This window comes from Phyllopteryx taeniolatus, chromosome 18 (genome assembly GCF_024500385.1).
Source record: "Phyllopteryx taeniolatus isolate TA_2022b chromosome 18, UOR_Ptae_1.2, whole genome shotgun sequence".
Taxonomy (NCBI): domain Eukaryota; kingdom Metazoa; phylum Chordata; class Actinopteri; order Syngnathiformes; family Syngnathidae; genus Phyllopteryx; species Phyllopteryx taeniolatus.
In genome coordinates, this window is record NC_084519.1 from 19,369,526 (window position 1) to 19,391,652 (window position 22,127).

The following is a 22,127-nucleotide window of genomic DNA, read 5'->3' on the forward strand; positions in this document are numbered from 1 at the left end:
CAGGTTTATTGTAACTTTTGGCATCCAATGGAATTGCATTGAATGATTCTGCCTCTCACCCTAAAAAAAATTGTACCGCCATTACTAGCAACCTTTTATTGCTCAGTGACTGTTTTTCTCAATGTCTTTATGTCTCAAAAGTATTCTCCGTCAATTGACTGTCTGTTGTCGTACGAGAGCAACGCCAACTACCAGAGACAAATTCCTTGTATTTTTTTTTTGGGACATACCTGGCAAAATAAAGATGATTTTGATTCTTATATGCCGCTGGCATAGATAAAACATCCAATATATAATTTAATCAAAAATAAGTATAATACAGTAACAACAACGATGATAATTGCTTGCAAGCGGTGTGACGCAGAGGATAACAGTAGGCCTTGAAACCAGAGTGGAATCTGTTCATATCAGGGCACTTAACCCACATCGCCCATGAATAGATGTGCTCAGATGTTTGGCCGTGGTCAGAGGGGCCGTAGGCGAAGAATGGCAGCCACGCTTCCATCAGACTGCCCAAGGGCAGCCGTAGCTACACAAGTAGTTTCGCAGGTGTGAGAGGTGCGACTGTGAAGTGGATGTATGATGTGTGCAATTGTAAAGCGTCTTTGTGTGTCTAGAAAAGCGCTATATTAGTGCACTGCATAATAATAAGAATTAATATTAACGATAATAATTATGCTTTGAACATACTTTTAACCCAACTATGCAATACAATTGATTTTCTCGAGTCAACGTGTACCTAACCGAACTGAAAACCAAGCTGTGAACCGTTCCACCCTTAGGAAAGACAGCGAGGGAAAGTCAACCGCAGTTGAGATCTTGAAGGATTGATTGAGATCTCGGGGGCGGATGAACTGATTCATTGTGTCAAATGCGTTGGCAAAAAACATGAATTCCTAGTGTTAAAAAATAATCAGGAAAAAAAAGTGTATTTTTGAAGATGGAGGGGAACGTCAACTGCAGTTGAGATCTTGAATGATTGATTAAGATCTTGGTGGTGGCTAAACGGATACGATACGTTGCCTAAAAAACATGAATTTATGGCATTCAAAATGAGTCTGAAAATCTCACAAGTGTATTTTTAACAATGGAGGGGAAAGTCAACTGCAGTTGCGATCTTGCATGATTGATGGAGGAATAGATTGATTGTGTCGAATGCATAGCCTAAAAAACATGAAGTGCTGGCGTTCAGAAAAATTAATCAGAAAAAGTGTTTTTTTTGGTTCAGTTGTCATCATTGGTTTATTTGACATTTTCTAAGTCAGATGACAATGTTGGTAAGGCTCCTGCAACATGTTGTTGTGATAGCAGAAAAGTCTAAGCCAACGCCATGTTTCTTTCCACTGGGCCAAGTTATCAGAATTGGGATGTACTGTGTATATAATATATATGTAGTACATAATTGAAAGGAAGTCTATTTTGACTTTTGCATTTAAGTACATTAGAGTATTTCCTTTTTTTATTTTTACTTAAGTGCAAGAGTTAAATCACTGCTTTTACCAGGTTTTTTCTTTTTTCCGCCAATATTTTTTTTACAATCTGTAGTTCTATTCAAGTACAGCGTGTGAGAAGTTTTGCCACCTCCGGTCTCTAATGTATGTCATGTCTCCGAGGTACCTCAAATGCCTAATGTCTCTAACGTGTGTAATGTCCGTCATGTTATCCGTCAGCTGGAGCAGGACGGCCGCGCGCTCATCAGTTATGTGGTGGCGAGCAGCGTTGGAAACCGCAGCATCAGCAACCTGCAGGATCCTGTGGAGATCCACATCACTCATTTGTCACCTCAAGTCAGATTTTTTTCTTTTCGCCTTTCTTTCTCTCTTTCTTTCTTGTTTTCTCAAAGATCGCACCTCGAAAGACCATTTTGACTTGTGTTGCCATGACGACCGATCTTCTCCTTCCAGACCATCCTCAGTCCAGTCTGCATGTTTTGGGACTTCAGCATGAATGGTCAGTGATTATAAGGATGATGATGGTTAGGATGAGGATGAGGATGATGAGTAGGAGGAGGAAGACAAGGAGAATTGTGATGATGATGTTTGGGGAGGCTATTTGGCTGGATCTTCAAGATGGGGTGGTGTATTGTTCAGCCCCTTAAGGTTCAATTGGATTTATTTAAACGGGTGGTAGATGATAGATGGTCGATGACAGGTGATTGATGATAGGGAATAGATAACAGATGGAGGATAATAACTGATAGATAAATGAAATATCAACCTAACTATAAGGAGGTGCATCATATTTAAACTGATAACACAAATAACTTCTACAAAGGCAGAATAGGACTACGACATAAACATCCTTGGGGGGAAAAAAATCCCCATAACAGATGCCAGAATATAAAACACTGGCAATCTGAAGGTGAATCGTTCACACTCGTTTTGAAGAACTGCGATGCACCGATGCGTTGTGATCATGTAGGGGGCAGACAGAAAACATTGCTAATGGCGGCTTCCAGCAAAAATGCTTGGTGCCGCGATGACCTTTTAGACTCCATATAAGCACCATAGAACAACATGCATGCTAAAAAAATATACATATAATACACAATAAAGAACATGTAAGCTTACTTTGTGCTAATGAATTGTGTCAAGCGAAACTAATCTGTAAACGAGGGCTGTTAAACTTCTGCCCAACTTCCGGACTCAAACGTGCATGTGCACCTGACACGATACAAAATGCAATTGTGAGAACACAACAGCACACAATGTCTGGGAGACTTTTATACAGTGACGATAGTGATGATGATGATGGTGGTGGTGATGGTGATGAGGAGGAGAATTTCGATGATGATGATGATGATGCGACTGTCGTTAAGGCAGCGGTGTGACGACATCGTGCCTTTGTGTGCATGCCTGTCCACCAGGTGGTGCCGGAGGCTGGAATGGCGATGGCTGCCGCGTGTCCGAAGAATCTGCCGTCAACAAAACGGTTTGCCTGTGCGACCACCTGACGCACTTTGGCATCCTGATGGTGAGTGACGGGCGGCGGCCATACTGATTTGCGGTGATCGCCGGACATGTTGGTTTGTGCCAATAGTTTTTTTTGCTGCATTTAGGACATTTCAGGAGTGTCACCGCACATCGACCGGCGTAACAACCGCATCCTGACCTTCATCACCTTCATTGGCTGCGGTGTGTCGGCCATCTTCTCAGCCGCCACGCTGCTCACCTACGTCGCCTTCGAGTGAGTGGCCAAGCTCTGCCCACACAGGAAGTTTACTTTTTTAAAGTACAGCGAATCCCCGTTTATCACTTTCCAGACACCAACAAGTTCAATCAACGATATCATTTTGTCTAGTAACAGTCTGCTTGCTTAATGCTGACGTGTAATGTGAAACGCCATAGACGGCTAACAGAAACGGCACGGATTCAAACAACATCTACTTTAACACAGACAGCAAACAGAGCATACGACAGTACTCACAGGCATATCTTCTCTCTGCGATGTGGGAACAATGACTACTATTGGATCTTAGACGGGCACCTTCTCTTCCTCTCCTCCTTGCCGTTAATTGCGCGCGCTGTCAAGTCAGACTTGCATGTACACTGTGAAAAGACCAAAAAACAAGCACTTTCAAACCTACAATTTGCAGGAGTGAGGTTTACGGTAAAGGTTGAAAGTTTTAGTCCAAATGACGAGTAATGTACTCTGCAAATGTATTCGAGTGAGCTCTGGTGTACGCTGTATTTGGTTTTCGACTGGATATTACTCCACTTCTACTCCTCTACTCTGACGAACTGCACTATATTTGACTCTGGTTTCCTGTATTCTACTGGACTCGAGTGTTGTGGGCCGTATCGTGCAGGAAGCTGCGTCGAGATTACCCGTCCAAGATTCTGATGAATTTGAGTGCGTCGCTGCTGCTCCTCAACATGAGCTTCCTGCTCAATGGTTGGTTGTCGTGGCAACGCAGCGAGGCTCTGTGCCTGGCGGCGGCCGCGCTGCTTCACTACTTCCTTTTGACGTCGTTCACGTGGATGGGCCTGGAGTCGGTGCACATGTACATCGCGCTGGTCAAAGTGTTCAACACGTACGTGCACAGATACATCCTCAAGTTCTGCCTGCTGGGCTGGGGTGAGTCTTTTCCCGCATGTGGGAAAAACACTTTGAGCATTTATTCCAGTTCCTTCATAACCACCTCTAGGTCCGTACTCGTACTGGCACTTTTGGTCTTCACAAGTAAGACAATTTAGCGTACGAGTGGAACAACTAGGGTGCGCCACAAAAAAAAAAAATTCGACTTCTAGCGCCACTTTTGGCTAGTACGCAATGAAACTTTTCTAGTCAACTGCTGTTCTGTGCGAGTAACTCGACGAGGCCCAAGCAGTTGGCATGTGCCGCCACAAAAGTCCACTCTTATTATCTTGTGTTTCCAGGCATTCCCGCCGTGCTGGTGGGATTGGTCCTGGTGGTGGATAAACGCTCATACGGACCCCAGGAGTATGGCGGCGGCCATTTTGGTGAAGGATCGTCACAGTTGTAAGTATGGACAGACGGACCGACCGGCTGGCCCACCGACCGATCGTTCGATTGATAGATTTGCATTTACCGTTAAGGTCAAGATTGAGCTAAGGTGTCGGTCCTGTTTCCAATGATGATCCTCGAAGTTTCTACGGCCTAATTGCAGTCTACCTGTAGTAAATATAGTTTATTGGCCATGTTTCGGAAAGGCACACACCTGTCTATTAAGCGCCCATGGTTGACCGTGCTTGTCAGAGCACGAACAAGCGAGGATATGACCAAAAAAAACTATATAGTTGATTATTTAGGTCTTTAAATATGCTTTGGTAAAAATATCAATAAAAAATATAGTACCTTAAACCAAACAGTTTTCTTTTTGTATGCAAGTCTTTTGTTCCTCAAATATCTGGCACCCCAAAAATTACTGCTCCAGGCTCTGTTGACTTTGAATTGCTCTGGGCGGCCCCCTGGTGGTCGTGGGGCCCTGAGCAGGTGCTTTGCTGTTTTATGCATTGGGCTGACTCTACATATCAATAATAATCGAGAACAGTGGTTCTTAACCTGGGTTGGATCAAACCCCAGCGGTTTCAATGGAGGACTCGCCACACAGCGTGTGTGCGTGCGTGCGTGCGTGCGTGCGTGTATCCGTAAAAGCTTTTTTACACTGCATTTTGTTGGTTTTGTTCTTTTAACACAATGATTTTGTGTGCAACTGATGCATGGTTCCTTTTGTGCGTGACCTGGATGACAATAAAATATATAGCTGTTTTGAATTTGAAGTGAAGCATATTTAATTTTTCAAATTAGGAAGGCTTCCGTACCTCCAACAAGGTTAAGAACCTCTGATCTAGAAACAACCCACAAAGGCCAAATGAATGCAAACGGTAGCATTGAGGAGGGATTCAAATACATGTGCATCTAATCTAAACAAGGAACAAAACAGACGAAGATGTTGCGTGTTAATATATGGTAAGCAATAAATTGTGTAATTTTGCTGTAGTGATACATTCGTGCAAAGTGGGAAAGTATAGTATTCTTGGCAGGGCTATATAATACAGAATGATGTCATGCTGAATTATAATACACCCAAAGTGTACAATGTTTGAAAATGTTGATGTGCATAAAATGTATGCACCGTAGTTGTATTGCGCATTGAAACGTGAAAGGAGTGGTCGACGTTCCAATCTGCTCGTGTGATATTGCGGTCCGTCAGTAAGCAAAATGGCGGCCGTGCGGTGCTGTTGTGTCCTTAGCTGCTGGATCCGAAGTGCTCTGGTGTTCTACACGGCGTGCGTGGCCTACTTCTGCCTCGTCTTCCTGCTCAACGTGGCCATGTTTATTGTGGTCATGCTGCAGATCTGCGGACGCAACGGCAAGCGCGGAAACCGCACGCTGCGGGAAGAGGTACTCATACTGGTGCTTGTGCCGATACCGCTACTGATAGCTATACTGCTCGCGCTAGCCACGTTGTCGCCTTGGTAACGCTTGCGTCCTGCGCGGCGCTCAGGTGGTCCGTAACCTTCGCAGCGTGGTCAGCTTGACCTTCCTGCTTGGGATGACGTGGGCCTTCGCGTTCTTTGCCTGGGGACCGGTCAGCCTCGTCTTCGTCTACCTCTTCGCCATCTTCAACTCGCTGCAAGGTGACGACACTCAAGTAGGGCTGCAAGATATGGACTTTTATTTAAAAAAAAAAAATAGAAAATTCATTCCTAATTGGAATGAATTTTCCCTCTTTGCTAATACAAAAAGTAAATGACCATGACAGTATTCAAAACAAGTTTTGCTTTTGTTTTTCCTAATCTGGGATTTGCACAATTTCTCATGTTACCAAACAACCTTTGAAACATTTTTCAAGACGTTTTTTCCTCACCATTACCTTGCAAAATAGTAGAAATAAAAAAAACATCTTTGCAGATAACGTGAAAAGTTGAGAAATCTAACCGCAAAATGGCTGCTAAGTTGTCAACCCTGACTGCTTTTGTAAACCAGCTCCTCTCCGTTGGCAGCTGTGTTGTTTGTGTAAGCAGTGCACATCAGCGAGAGTGCGCTTTGAACTACAAAACCTGCCAAAAAAAATCGATTCTCAACAAAAAACATCCTGAAAAATCAACTGGAATAAATGGATCAAATGCCGAGCCCCACATTGTCGCGTGTGACATGACCGTGACTTCTTGTTCTTGTTTTTCTTGTCCTTCTTGATTCAATTTCTTCTTTTTGTTCTCCTTCTCCTTGTTTTTCTTGTTCTCTTTCTTCTCCTTATTGTTCTTGTTCTTCTCATTCTTCTGGTGTTGAACGCGCATGCAGGATTCTTCATCTTCTTCTTCCACTGCGCTCTCAAAGAGAACGTTCAGAAGCAGTGGAGACGCTCGCTTTGCTGCGCTCGCTTCAGACCCTCGGACAACTCCGGTAACATCCTAAGCCTTCATCATGCACATCATCATATACACCTCACCGTCATCACCATCAAGTCAAGAGAGGGAATTCCAGAGTCTTGCCAGGAAATTTGTAAGCAGATGTTCCCCGGGAAGTCACGGGAACAGGAATTCAGCGGTACTGAACCTTGCCTCGACTTACGAGCTCCTCTTGGTTAATTATTTTGCTTTGTCTTGTGAGCCATAATTGGAGTTTTGAGCGAGCTTCAGATGCACTGGAGGCCACGCAATACAATAGCTACAGTACACTTGTCACATGGGTCCACGTTAGAACCAAATAACAGGTCAATTAATGTGTCTGGAAGTATAAATATCAAAAAATGTGCGGCTTCACAAGACGCCCTCTGAACCAGGAATTAATTATACGTCACTGGAGACATCTTCTGAGAGCGAGGTCAGATTTAAAGTATATTATTAAGAATAAATATTGTAATATCAAATAAGATACCGGCAGCACGGTGGCCAACTGGTTAGAACATCTTCCTCACAGTTGTGAGGTTGCGGTTTCAAATCTGACGTCGCCTGTGTGGAGTTTGCATGTTCTCCCCCGTGCCTGTGTGGCTTTTCTCCGGGTACTCCGGTTTCCTCCCACATCCCAAAAACATGCCTGGTAGGTTAATTGAAAACTCTAAATTGCCCGTAGGTGTAAATGTGACTGTGACGGGTTGTTTGTTTGTATGGGCCCTGCAACTGGCTAGCGACCAGTTCGGGGTGTACCCGCCTCTCGCGCGGAGTCAGCCGGGATAGGCTCCGGGACGCCCGTGACCGACCTGCGTGAGGAGAAGCGGTATGGAAAGTGAATGAATGCAAGTAAGATAACCATTATTAGTCCCACAATGGGGAGGTTTTCATCATTTCAGCAGCAATAGTGGATATAGGAAATATAAACATTTGTACATGTACTTTCATAAAATAGAAATCTAAACTATTGTCTCTGCATAAACTACCGAATTCAGTCTTTCAGCAATGTTATTTGTTTGCAAAATACAATGAGTTTTCATTGACTTTTGAGATCTGATTCATCTGATTTAATAGACTGTCTCCCCCGCCCCCCAAGTTTGAAAAAGAAATTGGTAAAGGCGATTTTGGTCCTGTTCGGCTGTTAGGTCAAGCAGAATGGAAAATCTGTATCCCTTTTATCCCGAAACAGTTTTACTGTGTCACAGTGGAGTTTTGAAGCTTCCGCTGTGGTATTAGAATTGAGGTTTATGGAGAATCAGACTTGATCCGTCGAACAGAAGGGAGAAAGAAACAAAGACAAAAGACAAAGCATTAACTGTAAACAGGATGAGAGAAGTAAATCATGACATTATCCACAACAATGAAACGTTAAATATGAGTGTTGCATGGGGCTGTGGCGCTGCACCCTGGGAGGGAAGGACAGGACAAGACAGGACAGGACAGGAGAAGAAGCATGCGGGACAAGGGTCGTGAACCCGGCCGTACAACTGAAGTGTGGTGGCATCAATGATGTCAATTATAAAAGTGTACGGGACGAGAGTATAAGTGAGGGGATGCACAAGCGATTTGCATATTCCTGACTTATTTGACGCAGTGAGTGCGTGACCCCACACCCAGTGAAAGAGTCTCGGGGGTGTGTGCCCGCGGATACATGCAAATGACTTGATACCGTTTGACAGAAGTGTCCTGCAATTGCTGCGGCCGCACCGCGGCGGCTGAGGACCCCACCCGATCCATCGAGGGGCGGGATCAGGCCCATAGGCGAATTAATCCATAGACGCATATATTTAATGATGTCACGTGGAAATCACATGTACTTCGATTCAGGATGCAACTGCGTCCGCCATTACAAGGTTGATGCAATAAAGTAATTCTTATGTTGTGCAGTTGAACACTATGCAGAATTATTTTAACCTATTACATAATATACCTTAACTGTTCTGCAATCATTTTCTTGCCATCCACCCATTTTCTTCCGCTTATCTTGGCAAATTTTGAAAATACGGAAATTCAGACAAATTTAGACAAATTGTTCTGCCTGTGAATTTCTATAGGTTGCCAGCTTTGAGTCTATAAAGTATACATGTGTTGTGTTTTACAACAATACGTAACTATATTGATATATTTTTGAAATAATGTACCTGTGAACGAAGTAGTGAAGATTATGGTCACTGTTGGCAAAATGTGCATGAGCAATGAATGTCCTGCACCGGTTATGTGAATGGGAGCGGAGGATGAGCCTAAACCTCAAAATGCCCCCCCCCCCCCCCCCCCCTCTCTCTCATTTTCATCCATGTCGCCTTTCAGCTCACGTTACTGTTTAGTGGCCAACAATCCAACGAGTGCTTGGTGAATTCTGCTTCACAATGATAGTAGAAAAGACGCCAAAGGATCTAATCACGACGTTGCTATGAATGCAAGACACAGCAATATCGCCAAGAACCAATCGGAGCAAAGCTGTTTCCCATATTTAAATGAAGAATAACAGCGATCCAATCAGAGGAAGGTTTATTCACCTATCAACTATAAATTAGAAATGCGGCCATCTCAATTGCCAGGTGTAAAAGACTACATAGAATAGCTTGAAAAAGGGCATCATGGGCATTTCCAATTCTAATAAATCTTGCAAACCTCATAAACGGACATCAAAATGTCATGATTGCGTTCAGGAGTTTAGGGCAGGGCAGTGTACAAAGTTAACCGCTGTTTCATAGCCCATCTTTTAATTCATTCATTGTTTTCTTTTATTTGATCACAAGAATGTTGGATGAACCAGATGCATTGCTTAATGGGTTTTAGCACACGTAGACTTTTAAGAATACTTTTACTACAACCACAAATGAAAGGGTGTAAAAAATGTCATTCCCCGATTACCATGACCAAAAATAATCCTGATTATCAGTCTTATCAGGATATTGCTGAAAGACAGACGCCCTTTCCCGCATGCTTTAAACACATTTAACCTCAAAATGGACTTTTTCAAGTTTTCCTTAACTTGTATTGAAACTTTCACTGTATTGAAATTTCAAACAAGAATGATGAGGATGTCGGCGGTCACGTGACTTAAATGTGTCTCAGACTGGAGTAAAACGCCGACCAACAACACCAAGAAGGCGGCTTCGGAGCAGGCCGTCCAGTCCTTGTCGTCGGGCTCGTTCGGCTCCAGCGCTGCCTACTGGACCTCCAAAGTCAGACTGACGCCTTTCAACAATGCAGGTGTCTCTCACACACGCACACCATCGCGCATTTACAATTCACATCACACAATGAGTGGCGGTTGTCGACGATGTCGTAGAATATGACAGAGAAGTGGGACTCGAGTCACGTCGCACTTAACTCACCGATTTTAGGACTTGGGATTTGCGTGGCTGAAGGTTATGAAAGATTTCACTTGATTTTGACTTGAACAACATGACTTAAAAGGCCATCCTGTTTACATTTGAAAATCTGCATTTTCAACATTTTCATTTCCCAACTCAAAAATGAGACCCAACAACCACTTTGGCATCTAACTACGCCCTTTTTATATAAAACCCCAAAGACAGCGAAGCTACGTTAACGCCACAGTTGAGCTCACCGTTGGAAGTGACAGAACATTTTAGCCACCAAGCGACGCCTGCGTTACTTCCGGTTTAGCGTAATTTTGAGTTTCATAGTTATAAGCAAACCATTTTTCGAATAAAGGGGCACCACGTCATAATTTTACGTGGATAACATTTAGGGAAAGTGACGAGAAACCTTTTTATCAGTCACGTAATCTGAAGGTTGCTACACTTTATGAAATTTTGAGTTCTCGATGACGGAGGCTGACTTAAACTCAGAACACAAACAAAATACAACCAAGAGTGGAATTTTATAGTGCAACCCCAATTCCAATGAAGTTGGGATGTTGTGTTAAACAAAACAAAAAGAAACAGAATACAATGATTTGCAAATCATGTTCAACGTATATTTAATTGAATACACTACAACATTAAATAAGACATTTAATGTTAAAAGTGATCAAGTTTATTGTTTTTAACAAGTAATCATGAACTTGGAATTTGATGGCTGCAACACGTTCCAAAAAAGACTGAGAACAAGTTGAGGAATGTTGGCTTGTAAATGAGAAACATCTATAGGATCTATAGGAGTGTGAGTAAGGGGATACCCAAGACATTCACATAGTCCTAAGTTATTGACTGCAATGAGTGAGTGGCCCCACATCCAGCTAATAAGTCCTAGGGATGTGCGTCTGCGGACACGTGCCAGGGAATTGACACCGTTTCACATCCAAAAGGACCGTCAGAAGTGTCCTGTAATTGCTGTGCCTGCACCGCGGGCGCTGAGGACCCCCCCCCCGCCTGCCCAATCGACCCCACCCACCTTGCCAAATGAATTCTGGCAACTGGGGTCATGATGAGTTGGCTCCTCTTCCATTTGTGCAAGATGCAGACTCCTAAAGTGTAAAGTTGTGCCCAAAACTCACACCGCCAGTTTGAAGTTATGTCAGATTTTGCCCAAGACAACGCAGGTGTGTAATCTTCCTACAGCGTATGTTTTGGTCCTGTCCCAGGCTTGCCACATTGTGGTAAGAAATCTTTCAAACTCAGCATATAATACTGAGCTCGCCAGAACCCGTTTTAGCTTGGTTTGGTGGAGCCTTTCAACCAGTTGCCCGTCTCAAAAATCAGGCAGACCGTTCTTGACTTAGTCACCGTGTCGTCCGGACGAGTCGTACTCCTCGACATCCCTCTCACGGCAGGTGGATAAAGAAGATATCAGGTGCCGTTAAATTGGAAAATTTGAGGTTTTCGCATTTATTGATTGATTGTATTGCTTGACATGTTTTTTTGGATTTTTTTGTCATTGAAACATTTTGACTAGATGTATACTTACAAGTGTCCTCTGTAGGTTAGGGTTAGGGTTTGACCTCTGGGGAGAGCAGAAATGGGGGCATACCTGTCCAGTGCTTTTAATGTATTCTTTTCCCCTTTTGAACAATTGGGAGTTGTTATACAATATGACTACATTGGGGATGTCTCTTAAACCTTGAACTGGACTCTCAGTAAGGAAAGCATCTGGTCCCGATGGCATCTTTGGACGCACTTTGCAGATCATCTCAGCGGGATATTCACAGTATTTTGTCAGATGAGTGGTTACTTGCCCTAAATATGGAAAACATCCACTATTATGCCTGTTCCAAAGTGAAATCATCAAGACTTTAATGCCTGTTCAGACCAGTTGCAGTAACATCTATTGTGATGAAAAACTGAAATAATCCAAGAAAAAGTGGTTTTCTAAATTGATGGCAGGCTAAATCCACTTCAAATTGCCCATAAAACTGAGAAAGGTGTTGATGATGCGGAACTTTCCATACTAGACGGAGCACTAAAGCACCTTGAAAAACCCAAATCCCATGTGAGACTTTAATTTGCTGACTGCTCTTCCGCTCTGAATAAGATGCATCCCCATATCTTAATTGAACGGCTCGCTGCTATTTTGTGCCCCTAGATCAGACCCTTTTGTTGCTTTGAAACTTTCTAACAGAGTGTAGTGTGTCTCCCTTAATGGCCACATGTTTACCTCCATCATTTCTATCACCGGTTCCCCTCAGGGCTCTGTTCTTTCACCATTCCTTTTTTTTTTTTTTTTTTTTTTTTCCATCATGTACAGAGAGCGCTTTCAAAAGAGGGCCGTCATTTGGTCAAATTTCCTGACGGCAACGCCATGCTGTCTCTTCTTCAGGATCGACTGTCTGATCCTTTTGAAATGATTTTATCAAATAGTGCGATGACAATTTCTTTGGACAGAATTGAACATAAGCAAAGGGTTTGGTTATTGATTTCAGAAATAATAGATGCCAGATATATAGTGAGGCAGTCCAAACCGTGGAAATGTATGAAACCGTATCTTAAGTTTGCCAAAAATGCAGAGTTATGAGTAATGCGGGGACAATAAAGAATGGACCTGATATGGAAGCTCATATCTTTGAGGGTATCTAAAAGCATTTTGTATATTTAACACAGTTTTATTCGGTCTTGAACCTTTTTCCTTCATTTGTGGATTTGATGATCTGTCTGTGAGAGACACGATCAGTTTGAATCAGATAGTCAGGATCTGCTCCAAGATTATTGGATTCCAGCTAACTGACCTTAGTGTGTTCCTTGAGTGCGCTTTGCCCAGAAAGCAGGGTTAGCGTTAGGATGCAGGGGGATCATGTCATGTCCAGCGGATTTCCTTGAATACCTTCAGGGTGGCGCTGCTGCACACCCCTGACGAGGACAAATTGTTGCTCCGTTCAGCTATCATGCTGATGAATGCCAGTTTTAGTGAGTATGTTGGTGTTAGGAACTTGAACTATAGATTAGTTATCTTAGTTATACATTCGTGTCTTTGTTTGAGTCATTATTTTTCATATTGTACACACAAGGTGTCGCTGCTGATAAACCGAGTTTGACTAATTCACTGACAAGCAGAGATGAGTGTTGTAAGTGTCATGCATAGCTGTTGTACTTGCATTCAACTGGGAGCTGTCAACCGAACTGCCCAAGGAGGAGAATTTGTTTATCTTTTCAAATCCGCCAATCAGTGAATTAGCAAATTAGCTGAGCCCCAGTTATGTGGGAGTTGAATATATTTTCTGAAAATCCCTCAAATACATTTTTGATGTCATGTCTAAAATGGCTGTCCAAATGCTGTGCCTCTTGGAAGGCTGGATATGGAGTGATACCCAACACAGCCTAAATAAAGTTGTAGTTACATCAAGTGACTTCAACATTTTCATCTTCTTTGTCTTGGCAGAAAAACAAAATCAGACCAGCCCTTTTTCCTCAAAGGTGGCGTCCATCTCGTCGTCGTCGTCTGTCCTTCCCGTCAGCCAGATGATTGACAGGGTCAAAGGTTACTGCTCCACGCGCTCTGATGGCTTCTAAAAGAATATCACTGACCAACAGCTAAGCCTCATCCCCCCCACCCCACCCTGTTCTGGACTGCAGGACACAGACAGAACGCCATGATGTCACAACAAACAGGAAGTGACATCATGGCGTGGCCCCTACAAGAATTCATTGTGAATGTCCAGTGACTGCCTAATGGTCGCCAGGTGGTCCTCGCATGGTTGACGGGTGCTCCCCGCGTGGTTGCCTGATTGTTGCCGCGTGGTCCCCACCTGGTCACTGGGTGGTCCCTCTGGTGGTGGCTCAAGTTCCCCGCCATAAATGAAGGCCAGGAATATCCAACATGGAGAGAGTCATTTCTCATAACTATTTGACGTTTTATCAATGTTGTTCCAGTGGGATTGCTTCCATCTGCTTTCAATCACTTCACCTGACAATCCCAAACATGAGCCAACCACTGTCCGGCCTCATGCAAAGCGGTTCCATGTGACCTTGGACACTTTTGCACCGTCCTGTGAAAGCATATAGTGCTGAGTCATGCATAGTGTGAAGGGCAACAATAACTATGCTTCGAGCTTCAGATTGGATATGTAGAACTTTCAGCACAAGCTTTAAGTGTACCAACTTTTTCCTGATATTTTAACATCCAACTGCATGTGCTTTCAATTTTGCCTCTAACACAAGGCATTTCAGTGGTGTCTCAGGAGGGGGCAAGATGTAAAAGAGGTCTTACCGCGCTCCTTGCAACTCTATCTGACTACATGAACAGAATAAATCCCCTAATCCAAAAAAATAAAGAAAATGATGAATTATGATAACTGTGTCATCATATAGTGTGTGTTAATGAAGTGTGCCTAGGGTTAGGTTCAAGGAGAAGGGGAGGTAAAAACATCCCAGGCATGGGCACAAGTATCACATATCTATTATGACTCATTACTTTATTCAAACCCATATTTACTCAAGTTTAAACTGTGTGTGGAGAAGATTGTCAACCTCCGTACAATAAGAAAAAGAATTGGAAGGGACCTATGCAAAAAGCAACCAGCAGAGTGCAGGTTAGCAAAAAACAAAACAGAAAAGGGTCACGGGTTGTGGCCAAAGCACCACCTATCTCCCGACATTTTCAGATTCAAATTCATATTGCAATAGACATAGAAATCACATTTATACCCATATAGATAGTAATTACTTACGCTTCGGTTAAGTATATGAATCAATATATTTAAGAATTTATCTAGACATGCATGCATATATATAAATGCAGCCCTATGGGGGCCAGAAGTCGGTGCCAACTGTCGGCCGGTCCCAAGCCCGGATAAATGCAGAGGGTTGCGTCAGGAAGGGCATCCGGCTTCAAACTTGGCCAAACAAATATGAGCGTTGATCCCAAGAATTCCATACCGGATCGTTCGTGGCCCGGGTTTACAACGTCCGCCACCGGCGCCGTCAACCTGCAGGGCGCCGTTGGAAATTCAGCTACTGTGGGTCGAAGTCGAAGACGAAGAAGAGGTGGAAAGCGGGTTCTTCGGCAGAAAGAGGAGGAAAGCACAGAGCCTAGAACTGAATGTGGGGACTTTGAATGTTGGGACTGACTGGAAAATCTCGGGAGTTGGTTGTGTGATGGGTGTGTGTTCCGGTTTTTGTCTTGCCCCTGTTTCACTCACACACACCTGCTCCTGAGAGCATCTTCCCCACCTGTGCCTCGTTCACCCTAATGACCCCTTGTATTTAACCTCGTGTCTCATTCTCTCTCGTCGCCGGTTCGTTGTACCGTGTCGTCGCGTTCCAGCATACCTCGTTTCCGCGTCACAGACTCACAGTAAGACTTGACCCTGTTCCGATTATCGACCTTGCCTTTTTGCCTCATGCTTTTGGATACTGTTGCCTTTCTTGGATTGCCTGCCTGTGTCCCGACCTATGCCCGTATATTAACCCTCTCTTTTTGGAAATTGTCCATTTCTTTTGGAGTCGTGCATTTTTGGGTCAGGTGAGGGGAACCGAACCCTCCCTCTCCCAGTATAGGGGAAATAATTCCCCTTCCGGGATCGGGGGGGGGGGGATGCACGGTCCATCACCCTACACCATCTCCCGTCTCCATTTCCCCATTCCTGGCCGCGTGCCATAGTGGACCACTTTCCACTCTCCACCAGTCATCTTTGTTTTAATTTTCCTTTTTGTATTTCCAAATGAATTGTATAGAGTCTCCTTTGTTATTTATGTAATATTTTTTCTTTTAGATGTGCTATTTATTAATAGTTATGAATTTGTAATATGTTTCTAATTATAACAACAAAAAAACACAAAAATCCCCCCAAAAACTTTTTTTGTCGCCCAAACGGTGTGCCTCGACAATGTTTCGGCTCCAAGGAGCCTTCCTCAGGTCCTGGCACACCAAATTCAAAAAATACAATGCACAATTAGGCGATGTTTACTGTCCAAACATCCAAACCAAACTGAGTCAGTAAAAACGTTCTTCCCTTTTATACCCACTGTTCTTTGTCCTATGTTTAAAAAGAGCTTTTAAAAGAATAATATGTGCAAAGTGGTTGTGTGCGTTGTGCCACACGTGATTGTGTGTGCATCCAGGGGTCTGTGCGTCCCAGTAGCAAAAGCAGCATGAAGCTTAAGATCATGCCCAAGGTGAAGAGGGAGAAGGAAAAGCTCCACGAGCAGAAGTCAAACTGCTCGCTCTCAGGTTGGAACAGCCGATAGAACACACCCAAAGTCATCTAGCAGACAAATCGGAATGTGGACTGTTGTTTTGAGCAGGTTACTTTGCTTCCCTCTTGTGGCCTGGTGAGGTAACATTTGCAGCTGCATGGCCAGCTACTTGAAGCTGCTTTCACACAGCATTCCTTTCCCCTCCTTTCCATATTGTCCACCAAGTTATTCTCCTTTCCTTTTTGAGAGCCTCACCCACCGAAATAGCCTTTGTCCTGAGAACATGCGTGCTTGCACACTGCCGATGTAGGTTGCAACATTAACATAATTAGATGTCAGCGTGCCAGCTCCGATTGTTTTCAACACGAAGTTGCATGCGTAGTGATTAAAAAAAAAAATGAATACCTCTCTGACATTTTCAATCCAAAAAGTATTTTATACATGATAATTGGTCCTAAAGTTGTGGCCAGTTGTTAAAGATGTGCTTTAGATGAACTTTTGTGAATCATTTTTGTGCGCACGTGTATATAGAGTACATATTGTGGGCATCGGGCCAAATTTGGTCCGTCTATCCATCCATTTTCAACACCGCTTATCCCGGTAAAGGTTGCGGGGCGCTGCGCCGGAGCCTATCCCAGCTGATTTTGGGCGAAAGGCGGACTACGCCCTGAACCGGTCGCCAGTCAGTCACAGGGCACATATAGACAGGGACAACCATTCGCACTCACATTCACACTGTCACTGAGTGGGAACTGAACCCACGCTGCCCGCACCAAAGTCTGGCGAGTGCACCACGACACCATCAGTGACTTACCCAAATCTGTTCAATCTCCTATTTTTTCACCAATTGATACTGTTGTTCAGTCCACACGTGGGACTGTTATTCTTCCAAATGACTGAGCGTTGTCAATTGCTTGCTCTTTGATGATGCAGCGTTAATAAAGACGTAGTTATTTTGTTTTCCTGAAAAGTAATGGTTTTGGACATGCAAGTATTCCACCCAACGCCAATGATATCCAACCTATAGGATACAGCGTGGTTTTTGTATGAGCGCGCATTTGGAGTTTGTAATCGCTTGCGGTCGTGTCGCTTTAGGAACACGGGATGTCAAGTGTACGACTCCTGAAGCAGAATCGCCAGGCAACTGATGATCTTTTCCGGCCCCTACCCTTGACCGCCGCGAGTGAGGAGATGCCGTCCTCTTATCTGCCGGCACCCGCTGTCCTGACTGCGGCGTAGGCGGCAAGGATTAGCTGTTTTGCGTTTCCTTACTGTGCATTTTTTTTTAGGAAGCGGGGTCACTTGCATTGCTCCGCCACTGGCCTGGTGTGCTAATGAAAGAGCCTATAATTCTGTCACTTTTGTCATAAACCGTGTCTACACGTTGCTTGCATGCAGCAGAGTACAGAACATCTTTTAGAAACGACACGATGGAAACCGCCTTCAGACTGAAATGAGACTTTTCGGGGACACCTTGTTTCTACATCACGCAACCTTCAATGGCACCAGAAGCCGATGTGCAGAAATCTTGGACGTTGAACAGAAAAGAAAAACATTGAATGTATTTGTGTGTTGAGCTGTTAATAATACTACTGATAATAATACTGATAATGATGTGCACATGCAAGGTGCTCAAGCGGTTTTGACTTTGTTTGGCTTGTCGTGACCTCAACTAAAGAGGTCATGGGGGTGGTTCACGATCAGCTGACTCGAGATGTAAAGCACCAATGTGAATGTTTGCTTTGCCAGTAGTTCCCAATTGTTCTTATCGTCTTGCTCTCGTGGGTTTGCTGTCCAATCCCCAAGGTCCCCCCAACCATCACCCCGTGCGTTCATAAACACGATAGGATCAATCAAGAAATGAAGTTGGCCAAATGGGGAAATTTGTAGTTTGCATAAGCATGTTTAGTCTAAGCTGATGCTTGCTGTGAGGGGCATACTAAATGATAGCGCGTGCAGGAACATGCTCGTTTCCGCTCACGGTCGAGCATTGCCAAGCTCCACCGTAGTCGGGTGCTGTTTCTGCATCCAGTGTGCGCTGCTGCCTTTTTGCCTTCATGGCTTTTGTGGTGTTGTGCCAAGTAGAGCGACACACTCCAGTGGTGTGTGCAATGTGGCGTTCATTTCAAGTTTACTGTGTCTGGGCTCGCACTTTACAGACTCCTTGATGGGGGAAATGTGCGTGTACACGCGTTTACGTCAAATTAGGTGAAGAATATGACTTTTTATTTGTGATGAACTATTAAATATATAATGTAAAAATGCACGCCCATCGATGTGATCCATGGCTGTGGCGTTCCTGCTCCTGCGTCCACTGATGCGCTGGGCCAACGTGTTACCATGGTAACCACGTTAGCCATTTGAAGCTTAAAGCCAAAGCTTAAGTCGACTCATGAATCACTTATCGAAGATAAAATGTGTACAATGTGTAACTTTTTGAAATTGTATCATCAACTTGTTCTGAACATATGAATGAAATGTGTATATGGGTTTTAAAAAGAAAGCTCATGTATATTTAATTTTATCAATGATTGTTTGAATGTAATTTAATGGGGTTAACAATGATTCCGCAATGCCGGGTGTTTGCACGAGTGTGTGCGTGTTGCCAGTTGTTCCGTCATGTCACAAAGATAAGCTTTGGAAATTAAAATGACTTGATGGTGTGATAAATGTGCGTCTGCTGCTTCCAACGTGTCTGACTTAAAAGTAAGTTTTATTAATACCTGCATGTAAGTTTGTTCGGTTTGTATGAAAATGCTTGCCGCAGCTTCTCCCTACATACATTGTGACCAACAAAGCTGACACAATATGAAGTTGTCATTTCTCTTAATTGTTGATTAATGAAATGTTTCGAGTGAGGAGCTATAAAGGTGTTCTGTCATAAACTGACTCTGCCTGTTTTCCCAATACAACTCTGCTTTCAGCTGGACTATTGCATGACAGGCGTGCGTGTCAAATGCCTCAGTGTGTTCTGTATGTTGTTTGTGAATCCATCCAGTAAGGAATAAACCGTATTGGAAAACTAAGTGATTGTTGCGGTGCATTGTGCAAATAAAGTGAAAAATACCTCCACTTGTAAATAGAAAAGTAATGCACTTATACCCCAATTGTGGCCTCATGAGAATCAATGTAAACTAATTAAACAACTATGTAAAAATCGTCCTACATTTATGGCAAAAGCTGCAGAATCCAAAGTTTTTGAGGAATATTTGTTTTCTAAATTTCTTAGAAAATATAACATTCGAATGAAAGACTTCCATTGTGTGTAGTGACCCTGAACCATTGAGTTATTTCAAAAATAAAAACTGTGATGCAAATGAAACATATTCGACAACCTTTCCTCCTAGTACTAGTACAGCAGATTTCGGCGTCACGTGAATGACTTGAATCAAGCACGAGAAATGGACAGTTCTCGGACATAATTAGGACTTGGTCATCTGATTGGTCGCATTTGGCGCCAAAAGGTACGCAGACAAAACTGATTGGGTAATGCAACACATCTATGATTGGTTAATGCAAAACATCTAGTTCCGGTTTGGATCGCTTAAACGGGTGAGGCCAGTGCCGTTACTTTCGTCTTCATTTGTTCCAGCCAAGGTAAGCACGCTGCTTCACGCTCTCTAGCAATTAATGTTGTTTTTGCTGTGTATTGACTTATTTGAGCGTGTTTTTGACATGTTTGATTCGTCTTGTGAGTGATTTGACATGCGTTAATTTGTGCTTATACAGCTGAGTGAACATGCGGGGTCGTCGTTTTGTAGCGTAAGGTTTGAACTTTATTCGACGCCCAGATGCATAATTGGCTTTGTGGCGTCGCTGGCTTGTGTTTTTAAACTTTGCGTGAGTGGGGTGAATGCATTTTTTGTTTTTTAGCGGTGTTTTAATGTACTCTTGCCGTCGTCCTCCTGGCGGGACTCTCGCTTAAACATGACGTCACCGCGGCAGCTCCGCGTTCGTCATTGTTTAGCAAAGTTTGAACTTTGTTCGACGCCCGAATGCATAATTGGCTTCGTGGCGTCGCTGGCTTGGGGTTTTACACTTTGCGCGAGTGGCGCGAATGAGTCTCGAGCGTTTTCGTCGTTTTAGCGGTGTTGTAATGCACAATTGCCATCGTCCTCGTGGCGAGTGTCGCTTGAATATGACGTCGCCGCTGCTGCGACGTGGTCGCCATTTTGTTGAGCAAACTTTCAACTTTACTCGACGGCCAAATGAATAATGGACGACATGGCGTCGCTGGCTTGGCGTTTTACACTTTGCGTGTGTGGCGCGAAGTAGTTTGAGTGTTTACGTGGTGTTTTAGCGGTGTTGTAATGCACAATTACCGTCGTCCTCGTGGCGGGTGTGTCGCTTGAATATGACGTCGCCGCTGCTGCGACGTGGTCGCCATTTTGTTGAGCAAAGTTTGAACTTTACTCGACGGCCAAATGAATAATGGACGACATGGCGTCGCTGGCTTGGCGTTTTACACTTTGCGTGTGTGGCGCGAAGTAGTTTGAGTGTTTACGTGGTGTTTTAGCGGTGTTGTAATGCACAATTACCGTCGTCCTCGTGGCGGGAGTGTCGCTTGAATATGACGTCGCCGCTGCTGCGACGTGGTCGCCATTTTGTTGAGCAAAGTTTGAAATTTACTCGACGGCCAAATGAATAATGGACGACATGGCGTCGCTGGCTTGGCGTTTTACACTTTGCGTGTGGCGCGAAGCAGTTTGAGTGTTGTTGTTTTAGCGGCGTTGTAATGCACAATTGCCGTCGTTCTCGTGGCGGGAGTGTCGCTTGTATATGATGTCAACGCGGTTGCCATTTTGAGCAATGTTTGAACTGTCGTATGTTTACTGTCTTAAATTCTTAATTTTTAATTTCCAATTAACTGTATAGAGTCTCTATGTAATTTTATTTGTGCCTCAACATTTTCCCTCTCAGGTCTTGGCACACCAAATTCAATGCACAAATCGGCGATGTTTAATGTACTAACTCCCAAACCAAACTGAGTCAGTGAAAAGGTTATTCCTTTTTATACCTGCTGTTTACTTGGCCTGTTTTAAAATTATAAAGAATGTCCATTTGCACTTTCCAAACTTGTAAGTGTTCAGCTCATTCAAACCAACCTGTGAACAACTCTGCTTCCCGAAATTTCAAAATAAAAGCCCGAAATTACAAATTTAGCTAGAACTTTTTTATTTTCAGTGGATTTGCACTGTTCCTACTTATGTGAGCTCATTAAAACCAAGCTGTGACCAACTCCCCTTCCTCAAATTTGACAATTTCAAAATAAAAGCCTGAAATTCTTATTTTTGCCATAACTTAATTTTCAGTGGATTTGCACTGTTTGTACTTCTACGTGTTGATCTCACTCAAACCAAGCTGTGAACTCCCCTTCTCCAAATTTGATGGAATTTGTAAATAAAAGCCTGAAATTCCAAGTTTTGCTGTAACGTATGTCAATGGATTTGTACCGTTCCTTTTTCTGTTCAGCTCATTCAAATTAAACTGTGAACAACTCCCCTTCCCCAAATTTCAAAATAGAAGGCCGAAATTTAGCTGTAACTTGCTTAGTTGTCAATGGATTTACAGTTTCTACTTCGTGTTGGTTTGGGGAACTGAACTCTTCCCCACCAGGAATTGGGGGCATTGCCCCCTCTTCCTGAGGGAAAGGATGGTGCATGGTCCATCCACCCATGGTTCTGCTTACCATAAACCTGGTTATAATCCCTGGGGTATGCGGGCTGGCGGC

General features: G+C 43.6%; 1 protein-coding gene across 1 annotated transcript in view; it reads left to right on the forward strand.

Moving 5' to 3' along the window:
- Window positions 1-14,553, forward strand: part of adgrg6 (adhesion G protein-coupled receptor G6) — a 42,663-nt gene extending 28,110 nt beyond the window's left edge. The window contains exons 21-31 of the mRNA XM_061754933.1: window positions 1,671-1,787; window positions 1,905-1,950; window positions 2,867-2,973; window positions 3,059-3,186; window positions 3,809-4,077; window positions 4,380-4,482; window positions 5,718-5,868; window positions 5,972-6,104; window positions 6,769-6,870; window positions 9,936-10,073; window positions 13,641-14,553. Of these exons, the coding sequence (XP_061610917.1) occupies window positions 1,671-1,787; window positions 1,905-1,950; window positions 2,867-2,973; window positions 3,059-3,186; window positions 3,809-4,077; window positions 4,380-4,482; window positions 5,718-5,868; window positions 5,972-6,104; window positions 6,769-6,870; window positions 9,936-10,073; window positions 13,641-13,771 (1,425 nt within the window). The 3' untranslated portion in view covers window positions 13,772-14,553. The remainder of the gene's footprint in view (window positions 1-1,670; window positions 1,788-1,904; window positions 1,951-2,866; window positions 2,974-3,058; window positions 3,187-3,808; window positions 4,078-4,379; window positions 4,483-5,717; window positions 5,869-5,971; window positions 6,105-6,768; window positions 6,871-9,935; window positions 10,074-13,640) is intronic.
- Window positions 14,554-22,127: the final 7,574 nt, after the last annotated feature.